Raw genomic sequence first — 12,653 nt, 5'->3', positions numbered from 1 at the left:
AAGAATAAGTTTGTATTACAACTGTTCTTCCTTTAACCCCCATTTTATATGTGTTTTTTATGTCAACCGAGTCATTTTGTGTTTAAAGCAGTCAAAAACCTATTAAAACGACTGACATCAGTACTACATTTAATGTCTTTAATTTAAATCGTGCACTTATTTATATGTTCTATTAGTTATTGGTTGTTTATTGCACATCAACTTATTGACCGATTTTCTTTTCTTTTCTTTTCTTTTCTATTTTTGTCACTTTTTGTTTTGCTTTGCTTTGACCGAAAAATCCCCCCTTGCGCATGCGCCGAGGTTGACGCATGCGCAGCAGGGCCACAGAGCAGCTGGAGTTCCGGGTGCAGGTCGGCCACTGAAGCAACTTTTAGCGTTTCTCTGCGAGCAGGACTATGGAGAGAATATGTGAGTAGTAATCTCATCTCAAGCGTAATGATGGATGTATAATCTGCGTTGCGGAGACGAATCTTCGCTGTGGTTTATGTGGCTAATCCAGACTGCACCGGTCATTTGGCAGACTTTGTGCATCACAATCATCCAGGATCCGTCCCTTCCTCTCATCCTCTCCACTTTCTACCCTCTGTTCTCCGCAGATGTGCCCCCCACGGGCCCCATGGAGCTGCCGCTGTCTCTGCTGGAGATGGGGTGCTCCGGCAGGTTTGAACTGATCACCCGGCCCATACGTGGCCCACCTTTGGCCCCCCTCAGCACGGTCAGTATGGTCCAGGAGAGTCTCTTGATGAGAGTTCTGGTTTCCTTCTTTGACTGTAGATCTTCCCTCTGGCCCTTCCCAAAGTCAAAGTCTTCTCAAGTGGAAGCATCAACATGTATTTTATGAATTATTATGAATGAAACAGATATAAATTGGCCAAATGCTGACACATGGCAGGGATGAAGCCTGCTTACATATGATCCAAATCTGGGAGCAAACAGGACTTTATACATGTGTAATCTCATCCTGACCTTGGGGATGTGGTCTGATGTGGTCTGCAGTTGCCCTGCGGCCTTCCCCCCGCCAGCCTGAGCCTGGAGACACAAGTGGAGAGACGCTTCTTACGCGACCCCGCCTGGCTTCCAATACACGACAAAGACTTGGCGTTCCAGAGATTTCTCAAGTGCGTATTGCTGCATAATAAACCAAAAATCAAAGGCTCGTAGTTCCCTGAGGAAGACGTAGCATTTCCTCGTCAGGGTGACGCCGAGAGAGACGGATGTGGACTCGCTGCTCAGCTGCGGTCCGTCCCCGCCACACTCGGGCCTCAGCGTGGTCAGAGACCCGACCACCGGGATGTTACGGGACTTCACTGAGGTGCCTCTCATGTAACCATTCTAAAACAAAAGACAGGAATTGAGTGGAAGGATTTGGAAACTCGTCCTCAAACTCTCAAAGCAACTTTCCTTTGCAACGACCTCCAGGTGCTGCTGGAACACACCGGCCTGTCGGCCAAAAACTCTCTGTCGTTCCAACGGCAACCTGGGCCTCCGGCAGAGAGCCTGCGTGGGAGCAACACCAACTATCCATTCCTGCCCGGTCCGAGCCCTTTCTCTTGTAAACTTTACATTTGGATGTTTGTTTGATTTCTTATATGTTCATTTCTTCACAGGAGGAATGGAAGAGCTGAGTTTGGAGCAAATACAGAAACCAAGTGACTTGGAGACGGATGTGGACTTTGAGAGAGGTGACGTCAGCTCGAATGATGAAAGTCTGCGTTCACTTCTTACAGTTATGTTGCACATTTGTGGAATGTTTTCATCCCAGATTTACTCCGAATCCCGCCTGGCTTCAAATCTGGAATAGATTTTACTGAGAAAGGTAAAACAAAGACATTGATATTATATTTTAGTACCGTTATTTTGGAATTAAACAAAAGTCCTTTTGCATATTTCCTTTGTCCTCTGAAGAAGCCAAGGAGGCGAAGGCAGAGGTCAGTCTCATGTCCCTCCTGTCCACCCTGGAGGACATTTCTGCTTTTCAATATGAGGAAGAACAACAGGAAACCTCAGAAAGTCACAACACTCCAAAAGTGCCCAGAACAAAAAGCCTGGAAGATCTGGGCATCGAGGTACGTCAGGGTTCGGCCTGTCGTTGTAGAAGAGACATTCGACTCCAGTTTGATTAAATTAAATTAAAATGAAAATATAGAACCTGAGTATTTGTTTTAGTATTTGCTCTATAATCCTCTTAATTCCTCTTCAACCTTCATCTCCAGGAGGCCGGGTCGTCCTCTCCTCAACCAGAGAAACAAAAGGATGATGAAAGAAAGACCAAAGAAAAGTGGGCGGAGACTAAAAAATGGGCCATTCCCGTGAACGTGACGTCACCCTGCGATGATTTCTACAAGCGCATCCCCAACCCAGCGTTCCAGGCAGGGAGGATCTTCTCCTTCACCACTTTGCTTCTTGACTTCTTCTGTGTAAACTTTGTCTTTGCTCGTTGTTCCTCAGTGGCCATTTGAGCTGGATGTTTTCCAGAAACAGGCCATCCTCCGGCTGGAGCAGCACGACTCTGTGTTTGTGGCCGCACACACGTCTGCTGGCAAAACGGTGGTGGCCGAATACGCCATCGCCCTTTCCCAGAAACACATGACGAGGCGCGTATCGGTGGGCACCGGGGTTTGTTACTGAAGGCAGGAAGTTAAACTCTGACTCTTGTTCGTGACAGGACCATCTACACGTCTCCCATTAAAGCTTTGTCCAATCAGAAGTTCCGAGACTTCAAAAACACCTTTGGAGACGTCGGCCTCCTGACGGGCGATGTCCAGATCAGTCCCGAATCCTCCTGTCTCATCATGACCACAGAGATCCTCAGGTACACCAGCTCAGCAGCTGCATGAGTCCGTTCTGGAATTAGCTGCAGGATCTTGTAGTGTCTCTGTGGCGCTCCTTCAGGTCCATGCTGTACAACGGCTCCGAGGTCATCAGAGACCTGGAGTGGGTGATCTTCGACGAGGTTCATTACATCAACGACGCAGAGGTGTGTAGCTGTGGTCTATGTTGGCTCTTCCTCCTCCCCCCTCCTGTTTTCACACCCCCTCACTGTTCCTCAGCGAGGAGTGGTGTGGGAGGAGGTTCTGATCATGCTTCCGGACCACGTCAGTATCATCCTGCTGAGCGCCACCGTGCCCAACGCTCTGGAGTTCAGTGAGTGGATCGGGTAGGTGCACCGACCAAGACTCAACCAGGAAGCGCTCTTCAGCCCCGTTCTCACGCGCGTGTGTTTCTCCTTCCTCATCTTAGTCGCATTAAGAAGAGGCACATTTATGTGATCAGCACCATGAAGAGGCCGGTACCTTTGGAGCACCACCTGTACACCGGCAACAGCAACAAAACCCAGAAGGAGATGTTCCTGCTGCTGGATGCAGCAGGCAGCTTCCTGAATAAAGGGTATCTTCTCACACTTTATTCCCAGTCAGAGGAGCTTCTAATGTGAGATGTGTTCTCAGGTACTACGCTGCTGTTGATGCCAGGAAAGAGCGCACGAGCAAGCACGCCCAGTCATTTGGTGCCAAGACTTCCTCCCAAAACACCACGGCCAGTCAAGTAATCCTCGTTTCTCCTCTGAACCCTTAAACGTCCGAATTCTTGCCACAGTAACTTGCAGCTTGTGCTCTCAACCCTCAGGACCGAGCCGTGTGGCTCACCCTCGTGCACTTCCTGTCTCAGCGCCAGCAAACGCCCGTGGTTGCGTTCACCTTCTCACGGACGCGCTGCGATGAGAACGCCCGATCGTTGGACTCCCTGGACCTGACCACCTCCGTAGAGAAAGCCGAGATCCACTCCTTCTTCCAGAAGAGTCTGAGTCGCCTCCGAGGAGGAGACCGCCAGCTGCCTCAGGTCGGCTTCGCCGTTATCGTGTGACCGCGTTTGTCTTCACGATCAGTTTACGCTCTGAAAACTGCTCCATCAAGAGGTCTTCAGTATTACAGATATTTTGAGGGGCTGGAGGGTTCTGGGTGCTGTGGTGGCAGGGGCAGGACGCCTCCAGACCACCGCCCCGCCGCCCTCGAGCAAGGCGCCCAACCCCTGCACACACCCCCTTCAGAGGGGCACCCCGCCCTCGCCCAGCAGCTCCGCCGTGACCCCAAAGAGGATCTAAAGATCTAAAGCAGTGAAGGGAACGAACTGAGATTAAAACTTTTCTAAACGCCAGATGTGCTGAAAGACGTCCGTCCCGGTGGAAGATGCTCACTCTGCTCCTCTTTTAGATCCTGCTCATGAGGGACCTGCTGAAGAAGGGAGTCGCAGTCCATCACAGTGGGATCCTGCCAATCCTGAAGGAAGTCACCGAGATGCTGTTCTCACGGGGTCTCGTCAAAGTGAGTCGGCAGGAAGGAGAGAGTGGCGTCCGTGTGCTGGCGTGACGGGGGCAGTGCCTCCGTTCTTTGAGATGGGCCTAAAACCTAAAACCTCCCCTCGCAGGTGCTTTTTGCCACGGAGACCTTTGCGATGGGCGTGAACATGCCTGCTCGGACCGTGGTGTTTGACAGCATCAGGAAACACGACGGGACCGGCTTCAGGAACCTGCTGCCAGGTTCGAGCCTGTCGCTGCTCTTTGCTCTCCCATGACGAGCAGCAGCTTCTCTAACGTTTCCACCCGCTACGTTTAGGAGAGTACATCCAAATGGCGGGCAGAGCGGGCCGGCGGGGGCTGGACGCCACGGGAACCGTCATCATTCTGTGTAAAGCTGGAGTTCAGGAGATGGCAGATCTTCACGTCATGATGATGGTGAGGCTTGTTCAGCGTCTTTGATGCAGCGTCTTTGATGCAGCGTCTTTGATGCAGCGTCTTTGATGCAGCGTCTTTGATGCAGCGTCTTTGATGCAGCGTCTTTGATGCAGCGTCTTTGATGCAGCGTCTTTGATGTGTTTGATGAGCGTTTAAGCCACATGTTCCTAATGTCTGGGTGGAGGAGCCTGAGGTTGGGACGATGCTCCAAGCTTTGCTCTGAGGATCCCTGACAGGACCATCGACAGCTACAACAGGAGGCACCAGCCAGGAGGAAGCGCCCGGCTCAGCACTCGCTTGTGACACGTTTCCCTGCTGCTCAGCGGGAGCGTGTCTGTTCCAGCCTAATAATTTAGGATCACACCACGATGAGGCTCAGCTCCTGGTGCTCAGTCCTGTTGTGGAAGCTTCGCCCAGGGCAGAGTTGGGCTGTTGCGCTCTCATTCCAGAGTTGTTTCTCTGTCCGCTGTTGTCGTGGTGATTAGCATCTATGTTGCGTATCTTTGCTTCTAAATCAAGCTTCTTCTCTTGATTTGGTTCAGGGGAAACCAACCGTCCTCCACTCTCAGTTCAGACTCACCTACACTATGATCCTCAACCTGCTGCGAGTGGAAGCGCTCCGCGTGACGGACATGATGAGGAGGAGTTTTTCAGAAAGCCACAGGGACACTCAGGTCAGCTCCATGAGAGCACTGCTGTGCTTCCTCCTCCTCCTCCTCCTCCTCCTCCTCCTCCTCCTCCTCCTCCATACTCTCCACACCACTCCTGAGTCATTGCCAGTGACGGGGCTACAAATACTTTGTTCCTATTGAAATCATCGACTGCCTCTTCATCACATGTAGGCCCATGAGAACAGGATCAAGCAGCTGAAGGACAGGATCTCCTCTCTGCCCTCCCTGGATACGGAGGACCAGCTCTCTGACCTCCTGCCGTACTACCACACAGTGGCAGAGCTGCGGGCCACGTCTGAGACCCTCCGGGTATAAAATACACACCACCTTCATGTCCAGTGTTGCCGGTCGTCCCCTGAACCCGACTTCTGCTCTGCTGTGGTCTACTTTAGTGTGCTACTCTGGAGTCCATTAAAGGCCTGAAAGCTCTGTCTGTGGGCCGCGTTGTGGTGGTCAACAACAACCAGCATCGCAACGCACTTGGAGTTATCCTACAGGTGGGTGTGTGTGGGGGGGTGAGGGTCAGGGGTCAGGGGTCAGGGGTCAACATGTCACGTAGAAGAGAAAACCTGTACACAAAACCTGGTCTTTGATATCCAGGACACTCAACCTAACCCTAACCCATGTCCCCACCTCCATGTCCCCACCTCCATGTCCCCACCTCCATGTCCCCACCTTCATGTCCCCACCTCCATGTCCCCACCTCCATGTCCCCACCTTCATGTCCCCACCTTCATGTCCCCACCTTCATGTTCCCACCTCCATGTCCCCACCTCCATGTCCCCACCTTCATGTGCCCACCTCCATGTCCCCACCTCCATGTCCCCACCTTCATGTGCCCACCTCCATGTCCCCACCTCCATGTCCCCACCTTCATGTCCCCCCCTCCATGTCCCCACCTCCATGTCCCCACCTCCATGTGCCCACCTCCATGTCCCCACCTCCATGTCCCCACCTCCATGTCCCCACCTTCATGTGCCCACCTCCATGTCCCCACCTCCATGTCCCCACCTTCATGTGCCCACCTCCATGTCCCCCCCTCCATGTCCCCACCTCCATGTCCCCACCTTCATGTTCCCACCTCCATGTCCCCACCTCCATGTCCCCACCTCCATGTCCCCACCTTCATGTGCCCCACGTCCATGTCCCCACCTTCATGTCCCCACCTTCATGTGCCCACCTCCATGTCCCCCCCTCCATGTCCCCACCTCCATGTCCCCACCTTCATGTTCCCACCTCCATGTCCCCACCTCCATGTCCCCACCTTCATGTGCCCACCTCCATGTCCCCACCTCCATGTCCCCACCTTCATGTGCCCCACCTTCATGTCCCCACCTCCATGTCCCCACCTCCATGTGCCCCACCTTCATGTCCCCACCTTCATGTCCCCACCTCCATGTCCCCACCTCCATGTCCCCACCTCCATGTCCCCACCTTCATGTCCCCACCTCCATGTCCCCACCTTCATGTCCCCACCTTCATGTCCCCACCTCCATGTCCCCACCTCCATGTGCCCACCTACATGTCCCCACCTCCATGTCCCCACCTTCATGTCCCCACCTTCATGTGCCCACCTCCATGTCCCCACCTCCATGTGCCCACCTCCATGTCCCCACCTTCATGTCCCCACCTTCATGTCCCCACCTCCATGTCCCCACCTCCATGTCCCCACCTTCATGTCCCCACCTTCATGTCCCCACCTTCATGTCCCCACCTCCATGTGCCCACCTTCATGTCCCCACCTTCATGTCCCCACCTTCATGTGCCCACCTTCATGTCCCCACCTCCATGTGCCCACCTTCATGTCCCCACCTTCATGTCCCCACCTCCATGTGCCCACCTTCATGTCCCCACCTTCATGTCCCCACCTTCATGTCCCCACCTCCATGTCCCCACCTTCATGTCCCCACCTCCATGTGCCCACCTTCATGTCCCCACCTTCATGTCCCCACCTTCATGTCCCCACCTCCATGTGCCCACCTTCATGTCCCCACCTTCATGTCCCCACCTTCATGTCCCCACCTCCATGTCCCCACCTTCATGTCCCCACCTCCATGTGCCCACCTTCATGTCCCCACCTCCATGTCCCCACCTTCATGTCCCCACCTTCATGTCCCCACCTCCATGTCCCCACCTTCATGTCCCCACCTCCATGTGCCCACCTTCATGTCCCCACCTTCATGTCCCCACCTTCATGTCCCCACCTCCATGTCCCCACCTTCATGTCCCCACCTCCATGTGCCCACCTTCATGTCCCCACCTCCATGTCCCCACCTTCATGTCCCCACCTTCATGTCCCCACCCCAGGTGTCCAGTGACTCTGTGAATCGCACCTTCACAGCTCTGATAATCTGTGAGAAGGGCAACGAAGAAGGGAAAGGAGAAGGCAAGGACGACGCGTTCCCTCACCTCTTCAACACGGCTCTTTTCAGACCTGAAGGTTTGCTGCTCTACTCTCTCACACACACACTCACACACACTCTGGACGTGCTCAGCCGTGCCTCCTGTGTCTCAGGCCCTTGCAGCCACACTGTGCAGAAGTTGAAGCTGGAAGACATCTCGTCTCTGACAGTGAAAACCCTAAAGGTGATCCCTGACAGGATCATCGACAACTACAACAAGAGGCAGCAACCACGGTTCAGGTGTGCTCGTCGCTACGGCCCAATCTTCTGTTTGGATGAGCTTGGAAGATTTGAATGACGAATTCATTTCACACTTTAAATACAAAGGATTTATTGGTGGACTCGGCTTCTGCAGCCACACGTGGAGATGCTGCTGCACAAGTGCAACCCAATCTTTCCCATTTTCCCAACTCTCCTTGTGGGCGTGGCTCCATTTCTAGCTTCTGTAACTATAAAATGTTGTTGTGTTCTTACATCAGATCACCGTTAAGGGGCTCACCTTCCTTTCTGTTTTCTCCTCTTCAATGTCTTCCTAACAATCTTCAGGCTCGACCCTCCTGGCCAAGCCATCTCCATGGCAACGCAGGAGCTTCTGCGATTAGCTGAGGCCAACCCTGGAGGCCTGGCCAGCCTCGACCCTGTGAATGACCTGCAGCTAAAGAGCATTGACGTGGTGACGGCTTCAGTGAGGCTCCGCGTGCTGCAGGACAGTCTCAAACAATTTCACTGCATCCATTCTCCTACATTTCCAGAGCAGGTGGGTGATAACCTTGTTATCATCGTAGCATCGGCCTCCTTTTATGTCTCCATCATTCTAGTTCCATCATAATAACATCAGACGCTGCCAGAAGTGCAGGAACCAGAGTTTTTTACTAGAACCACGTCACACACACTTACCTGCACGTTCTACTTCCTTTGTGTAATCAGCAAAGAATTATTGTAGGTTTCTGACCCACTGAGCTGATCTTGTTTATTCCAGTGAGTCGGTAACCAAGACAACGGCCGTTTTTATATGTAAAAACACACTGATGTAGCAAATGTTGCAGGAGCGATGCGGTACTCTTATATTAATGTGTGTGTGTGCGTGTGTGTGTGCGTGTGTGTGTGTGTGTGCGTGTGCGTGTGCGTGTGTCAGTTTGCTCGGGTTAAGGAGAGGATGAGCATGCAGGAGGAACTGGATAGGCTGCTGTTCCTGGTGTCGGACCAGTCTCTCTCTCTGCTGCCGGAATACCATGACAGGATCAAGGTTGGGATCAGACATTTGGTTCTGTTTTTGTCCTCTGATATAACCTGATCTGGCTCCCTGGCATGAACCAGCCCAGCACTGTGGACCGTGTCCAGTGTCTGTGAGGTTCACGCAGCTCCCGTTCCTTCAGCTCTGGTGCTGTGTCGTGCTGAGGGTAATTCCAAGTTCAGGAGTCGCTACATGTGGCCGTTGCCCTGCAGAAAGACTCAGAAGTTTGAAGTAACCCTGAGTATAACTGCTGGCGAGAGCCTCGGGAACGTGTCCGTGGGGAAAGCCTCGGGAACGTGTCCGTGGGGAAAGACTCGGGAACGTGTCCGTGGGGAAAGACTCGGGAACGTGTCCGTGGGGAAAGACTCGGGAACGTGTCCGTGGGGAAAGACTCGGGAACGTGTCCGTGGGGAAAGACTCGGGAACGTGTCCGTGGGGAAAGACTCGGGAACGTGTCCGTGGGGAAAGACTCGGGAACGTGTCTGTGGGGAAAGACTCGGGAACGTGTCTGTGGCGAGAGCCTCGGGAACGTGTCCGTGGGGAAAGACTCGGGAACGTGTCCGTGGGGAAAGACTCGGGAACGTGTCCGTGGGGAAAGCCTCGGGAACGTGTCTGTGGCGAAAGACTCGGGAACGTGTCTGTGGCGAAAGCCTCGGGAACGTGTCTGTGGCGAAAGACTCGGGAACGTGTCCGTGGGGAAAGCCTCGGGAACGTGTCTGTGGGGAAAGACTCGGGAACGTGTCTGTGGGGAAAGACTCGGGAACGTGTCCGTGGCGAGAGCCTCGGGAACGTGTCCGTGGGGAAAGACTCGGGAACGTGTCCGTGGGGAAAGACTCGGGAACGTGTCTGTGGGGAAAGACTCGGGAACGTGTCCGTGGCGAGAGCCTCGGGAACGTGTCTGTGGGGAAAGACTCGGGAACGTGTCCGTGGCGAGAGCCTCGGGAACGTGTCTGTGGCGAAAGACTCGGGAACGTGTCCGTGGCGAGAGCCTCGGGAACGTGTCTGTGGGGAAAGACTCGGGAACGTGTCCGTGGCGAGAGCCTCGGGAACGTGTCTGTGGCGAAAGACTCGGGAACGTGTCTGTGGGGAAAGACTCGGGAACGTGTCCGTGGCGAGAGCCTCGGGAACGTGTCTGTGGGGAAAGACTCGGGAACGTGTCCGTGGCGAGAGCCTCGGGAACGTGTCTGTGGGGAAAGACTCGGGAACGTGTCCGTGGCGAGAGCCTCGGGAACGTGTCCGTGGCGAGAGCCTCGGGAACGTGTCTGTGGCGAAAGACTCGGGAACGTGTCTCCTCTGCTCCCAGGTGCTGCAGCAGCTGCAGTACATCGACGGCAGCGGCGCCGTGCAGCTCAAGGGCCGCGTGTCGTGTCAGATCAGCAGCCACGAGCTGCTTCTGACTGAGCTGCTGTTCGAGAACATCCTGAGTCCACTGGCCCCCGAGGAGAGCGCCGCCCTGCTGTCCTGTTTGGTCTTCACACAGAACACCCAGGTGGAGCCACACATCACCCACACCCTGCAGGAGGTGAGGAGCAACCAGCAGCTCAGAACTGCTTTTCTGGCGCAGACAAGCGCCCGTATTTCCTCTTTTAGCACTTAAAACAAAACATAGATTTGATCTACCAGCTTTTTTCTGATCGTTCCTTCTCGCTGCCTCTCTCAAAGATCCTTCTCTTGTATCCGCTCACTGAAACGCAGGAAGTGCTGTCACAGCTTCTAAATTAGTCACGAGGACGTGTAGGAGGAGCAGGAGACGCCATTAGAGGCGGCGGGACACTTCTAGAGCTTTGTCTTTGTCTTTGTCATCTTCAACTTCTACATCTTTTTTATTGGATTTTTTGAAATATTTAGGGGATTCAGCAGGTGCTGGCAGTGGCCCGGCGCCTTGGAGAGCTGCAGATGGATTGTGGGATAGCGCAGACGGCCGAGGAGTTCGTGGGCCAGTTCAAGTTTGGGCTGACGGAGGTGGTGTACTGCTGGGCCAGAGGCATGGTGAGTCCCTTTAAAATGACTGGCAGCACCGCCATCTGGGCTGGGAAAGCTCCGGTTCTGGGGCCGATGAGTAGGACCCTGAGATCAGCTGTTCCGTCGCAACTCGACAATCGACGAGATTTTAACATTAGTTCTCGTTAGTCCTCCGAGCTTAGCGCACGTTGTTCAGGTTGAAACAAACTATCATTGAAAACCAAAGACCACAGATCATTTGTGCTGGAGAATGTCGGAGGGTTAAAGAGCTGAAGGTGCATCAGGCGGTGGCTGGAACGAGCGGAGATAGCGGGTCGTGAACAGATCCCACGATGGAGAATAATGCTGTTTGCATATTCACAGAAATACATAGAAGCCCTTTTCTGGCCCGGCCCAGTTTTCAGTGGGGCAACAGTCCTGTGGGGCAACAGTCCTGTGGGGCAACAGTCCTGTGGGGCAACAGTCCTGTGGGGTAGAGCTGCTGACCGTCTGCCCTTGTCTCACCCTCTTGTTGCCCCGCCCTCGCCCGCCGCAGCCTTTCGCAGAGATCGCCCAGCTCACCGACGTCCAGGAAGGCACGGTGGTGCGCTGCATCCAGCGCCTGGACGAGGTGCTGAAGGAGGTCCGGCAGGCCGCCCGCATCGTTGGAGACTCCGTCCTGGGGAGCAAGATGGAGAAGGCCTCTCTGGCCATCCGCCGGGACATCGTCTTCACCGCCTCCCTTTACACCCACTGAGGGGGGGCACCTGGGTGGAGAGGTGACAGCAGAACCCTCCATGACATGATCATTGAAGGCTGTTTACGGTTTAACCAGCAGCAGAGTAAAGGGGGGGGGGGGGGGGTCATTGTAATTTATTGTACAGTAATAAAATCCAAAACAACTGAAACTATGAGCGTCAGTTTTCCTTTCCTGAGCGGAACCAAAGCCTGGACAGGGACCAGGCATGAGGCGGGCTGATCAGGGCCAGCGGTTGGTCGCTTTAAGACGCTGACGCCTGTGCGTGTGCGTGTGCGTGTGCGTAAGCTCAGCAACGCTGCGCTCACGGAGCCTCGCCAGACGCACGGACAGACGCGCTGGAAGGCAAAGCTTCGGGTTTGATCATCAAAGCCGCGTTTGGAAAGATGAGAAGCTCCTGAAGATGCAGCGCGAGCGCTCGGATTAACATCGCGCACTGGTTCACTCGCGCACTCGCGCACGCGTTCACTCGTTCATCTGCCCTCGTCAGCTGGAGCTGAAACCCACCGACCGACAAGGACAGCTGAAGGCATGGCGTCGGAAAAGCACGGTGAGGACTTCGGCTGTGGAAAATTCTCGTCTTTTGAAGTGGCGACATGCGAACGTTTGGTTGGATGGGAGAGACGTCGTGTGTGAGGCGCGTGCGCGGCGCTTTTATCCGCCACATCTGCAGCTCCGTGTTTTATCTGCGGTGCATCATCTGGACGGATGATGGATGATGCACCGCAGAGAGGCTGCTGCTCCTCTTTCTTTTCCATTCTCAGCGCTGCGCACATGCCTGCGCCCGTGCGTCCTGACCAGACATCAACGTGGGCGTCTTTTGTCCGCGCACGGCTTCGCTTGCACGCGTGTTCAAGAGGCTTAACAGGGAGATGTTGCGCCGAGGTTCCGCTTCAGGGCTTCGAGTCAGGATGGA

At 54.3% G+C, this 12,653-nt stretch overlaps 2 protein-coding genes across 2 annotated transcripts in view; both read left to right on the top strand.

The window, feature by feature from the left end:
* The first annotated feature begins 254 nt into the window (after nucleotides 1–254).
* On the top strand, nucleotides 255–11,858 carry skic2 (SKI2 subunit of superkiller complex). The gene is made up of 29 exons (XM_029844806.1): nucleotides 255–411; nucleotides 600–718; nucleotides 1,000–1,121; nucleotides 1,198–1,315; nucleotides 1,423–1,537; nucleotides 1,611–1,685; nucleotides 1,766–1,819; nucleotides 1,909–2,069; nucleotides 2,217–2,372; nucleotides 2,452–2,597; nucleotides 2,669–2,815; nucleotides 2,896–2,980; nucleotides 3,054–3,160; nucleotides 3,244–3,390; nucleotides 3,450–3,546; nucleotides 3,628–3,840; nucleotides 4,212–4,322; nucleotides 4,426–4,537; nucleotides 4,614–4,732; nucleotides 5,275–5,406; nucleotides 5,575–5,712; nucleotides 5,796–5,900; nucleotides 7,711–7,843; nucleotides 7,919–8,045; nucleotides 8,352–8,562; nucleotides 8,941–9,051; nucleotides 10,343–10,561; nucleotides 10,888–11,028; nucleotides 11,537–11,858. The coding sequence occupies exons 1-29, from the start codon at nucleotides 399–401 to the stop codon at nucleotides 11,735–11,737; spliced, it is 3,735 nt and encodes a 1,244-aa protein (XP_029700666.1). The 5' UTR covers nucleotides 255–398; the 3' UTR covers nucleotides 11,738–11,858.
* A 145-nt stretch (nucleotides 11,859–12,003) lies between these two features.
* The window catches only part of prrt1 (proline-rich transmembrane protein 1), a 9,281-nt gene continuing 8,631 nt past the window's right edge, over nucleotides 12,004–12,653 (top strand). The window contains exon 1 of the mRNA XM_029844816.1: nucleotides 12,004–12,287. Coding sequence (XP_029700676.1) covers nucleotides 12,269–12,287 — 19 coding nt within the window. The 5' untranslated portion in view covers nucleotides 12,004–12,268. The remainder of the gene's footprint in view (nucleotides 12,288–12,653) is intronic.

This window comes from Takifugu rubripes, chromosome 12 (assembly GCF_901000725.2).
Source record: "Takifugu rubripes chromosome 12, fTakRub1.2, whole genome shotgun sequence".
NCBI lineage: Eukaryota > Metazoa > Chordata > Actinopteri > Tetraodontiformes > Tetraodontidae > Takifugu > Takifugu rubripes.
The sequence above is the reverse complement of the archived record's forward strand: the minus strand, read 5'-3'. Positions and strand labels throughout refer to the sequence as shown.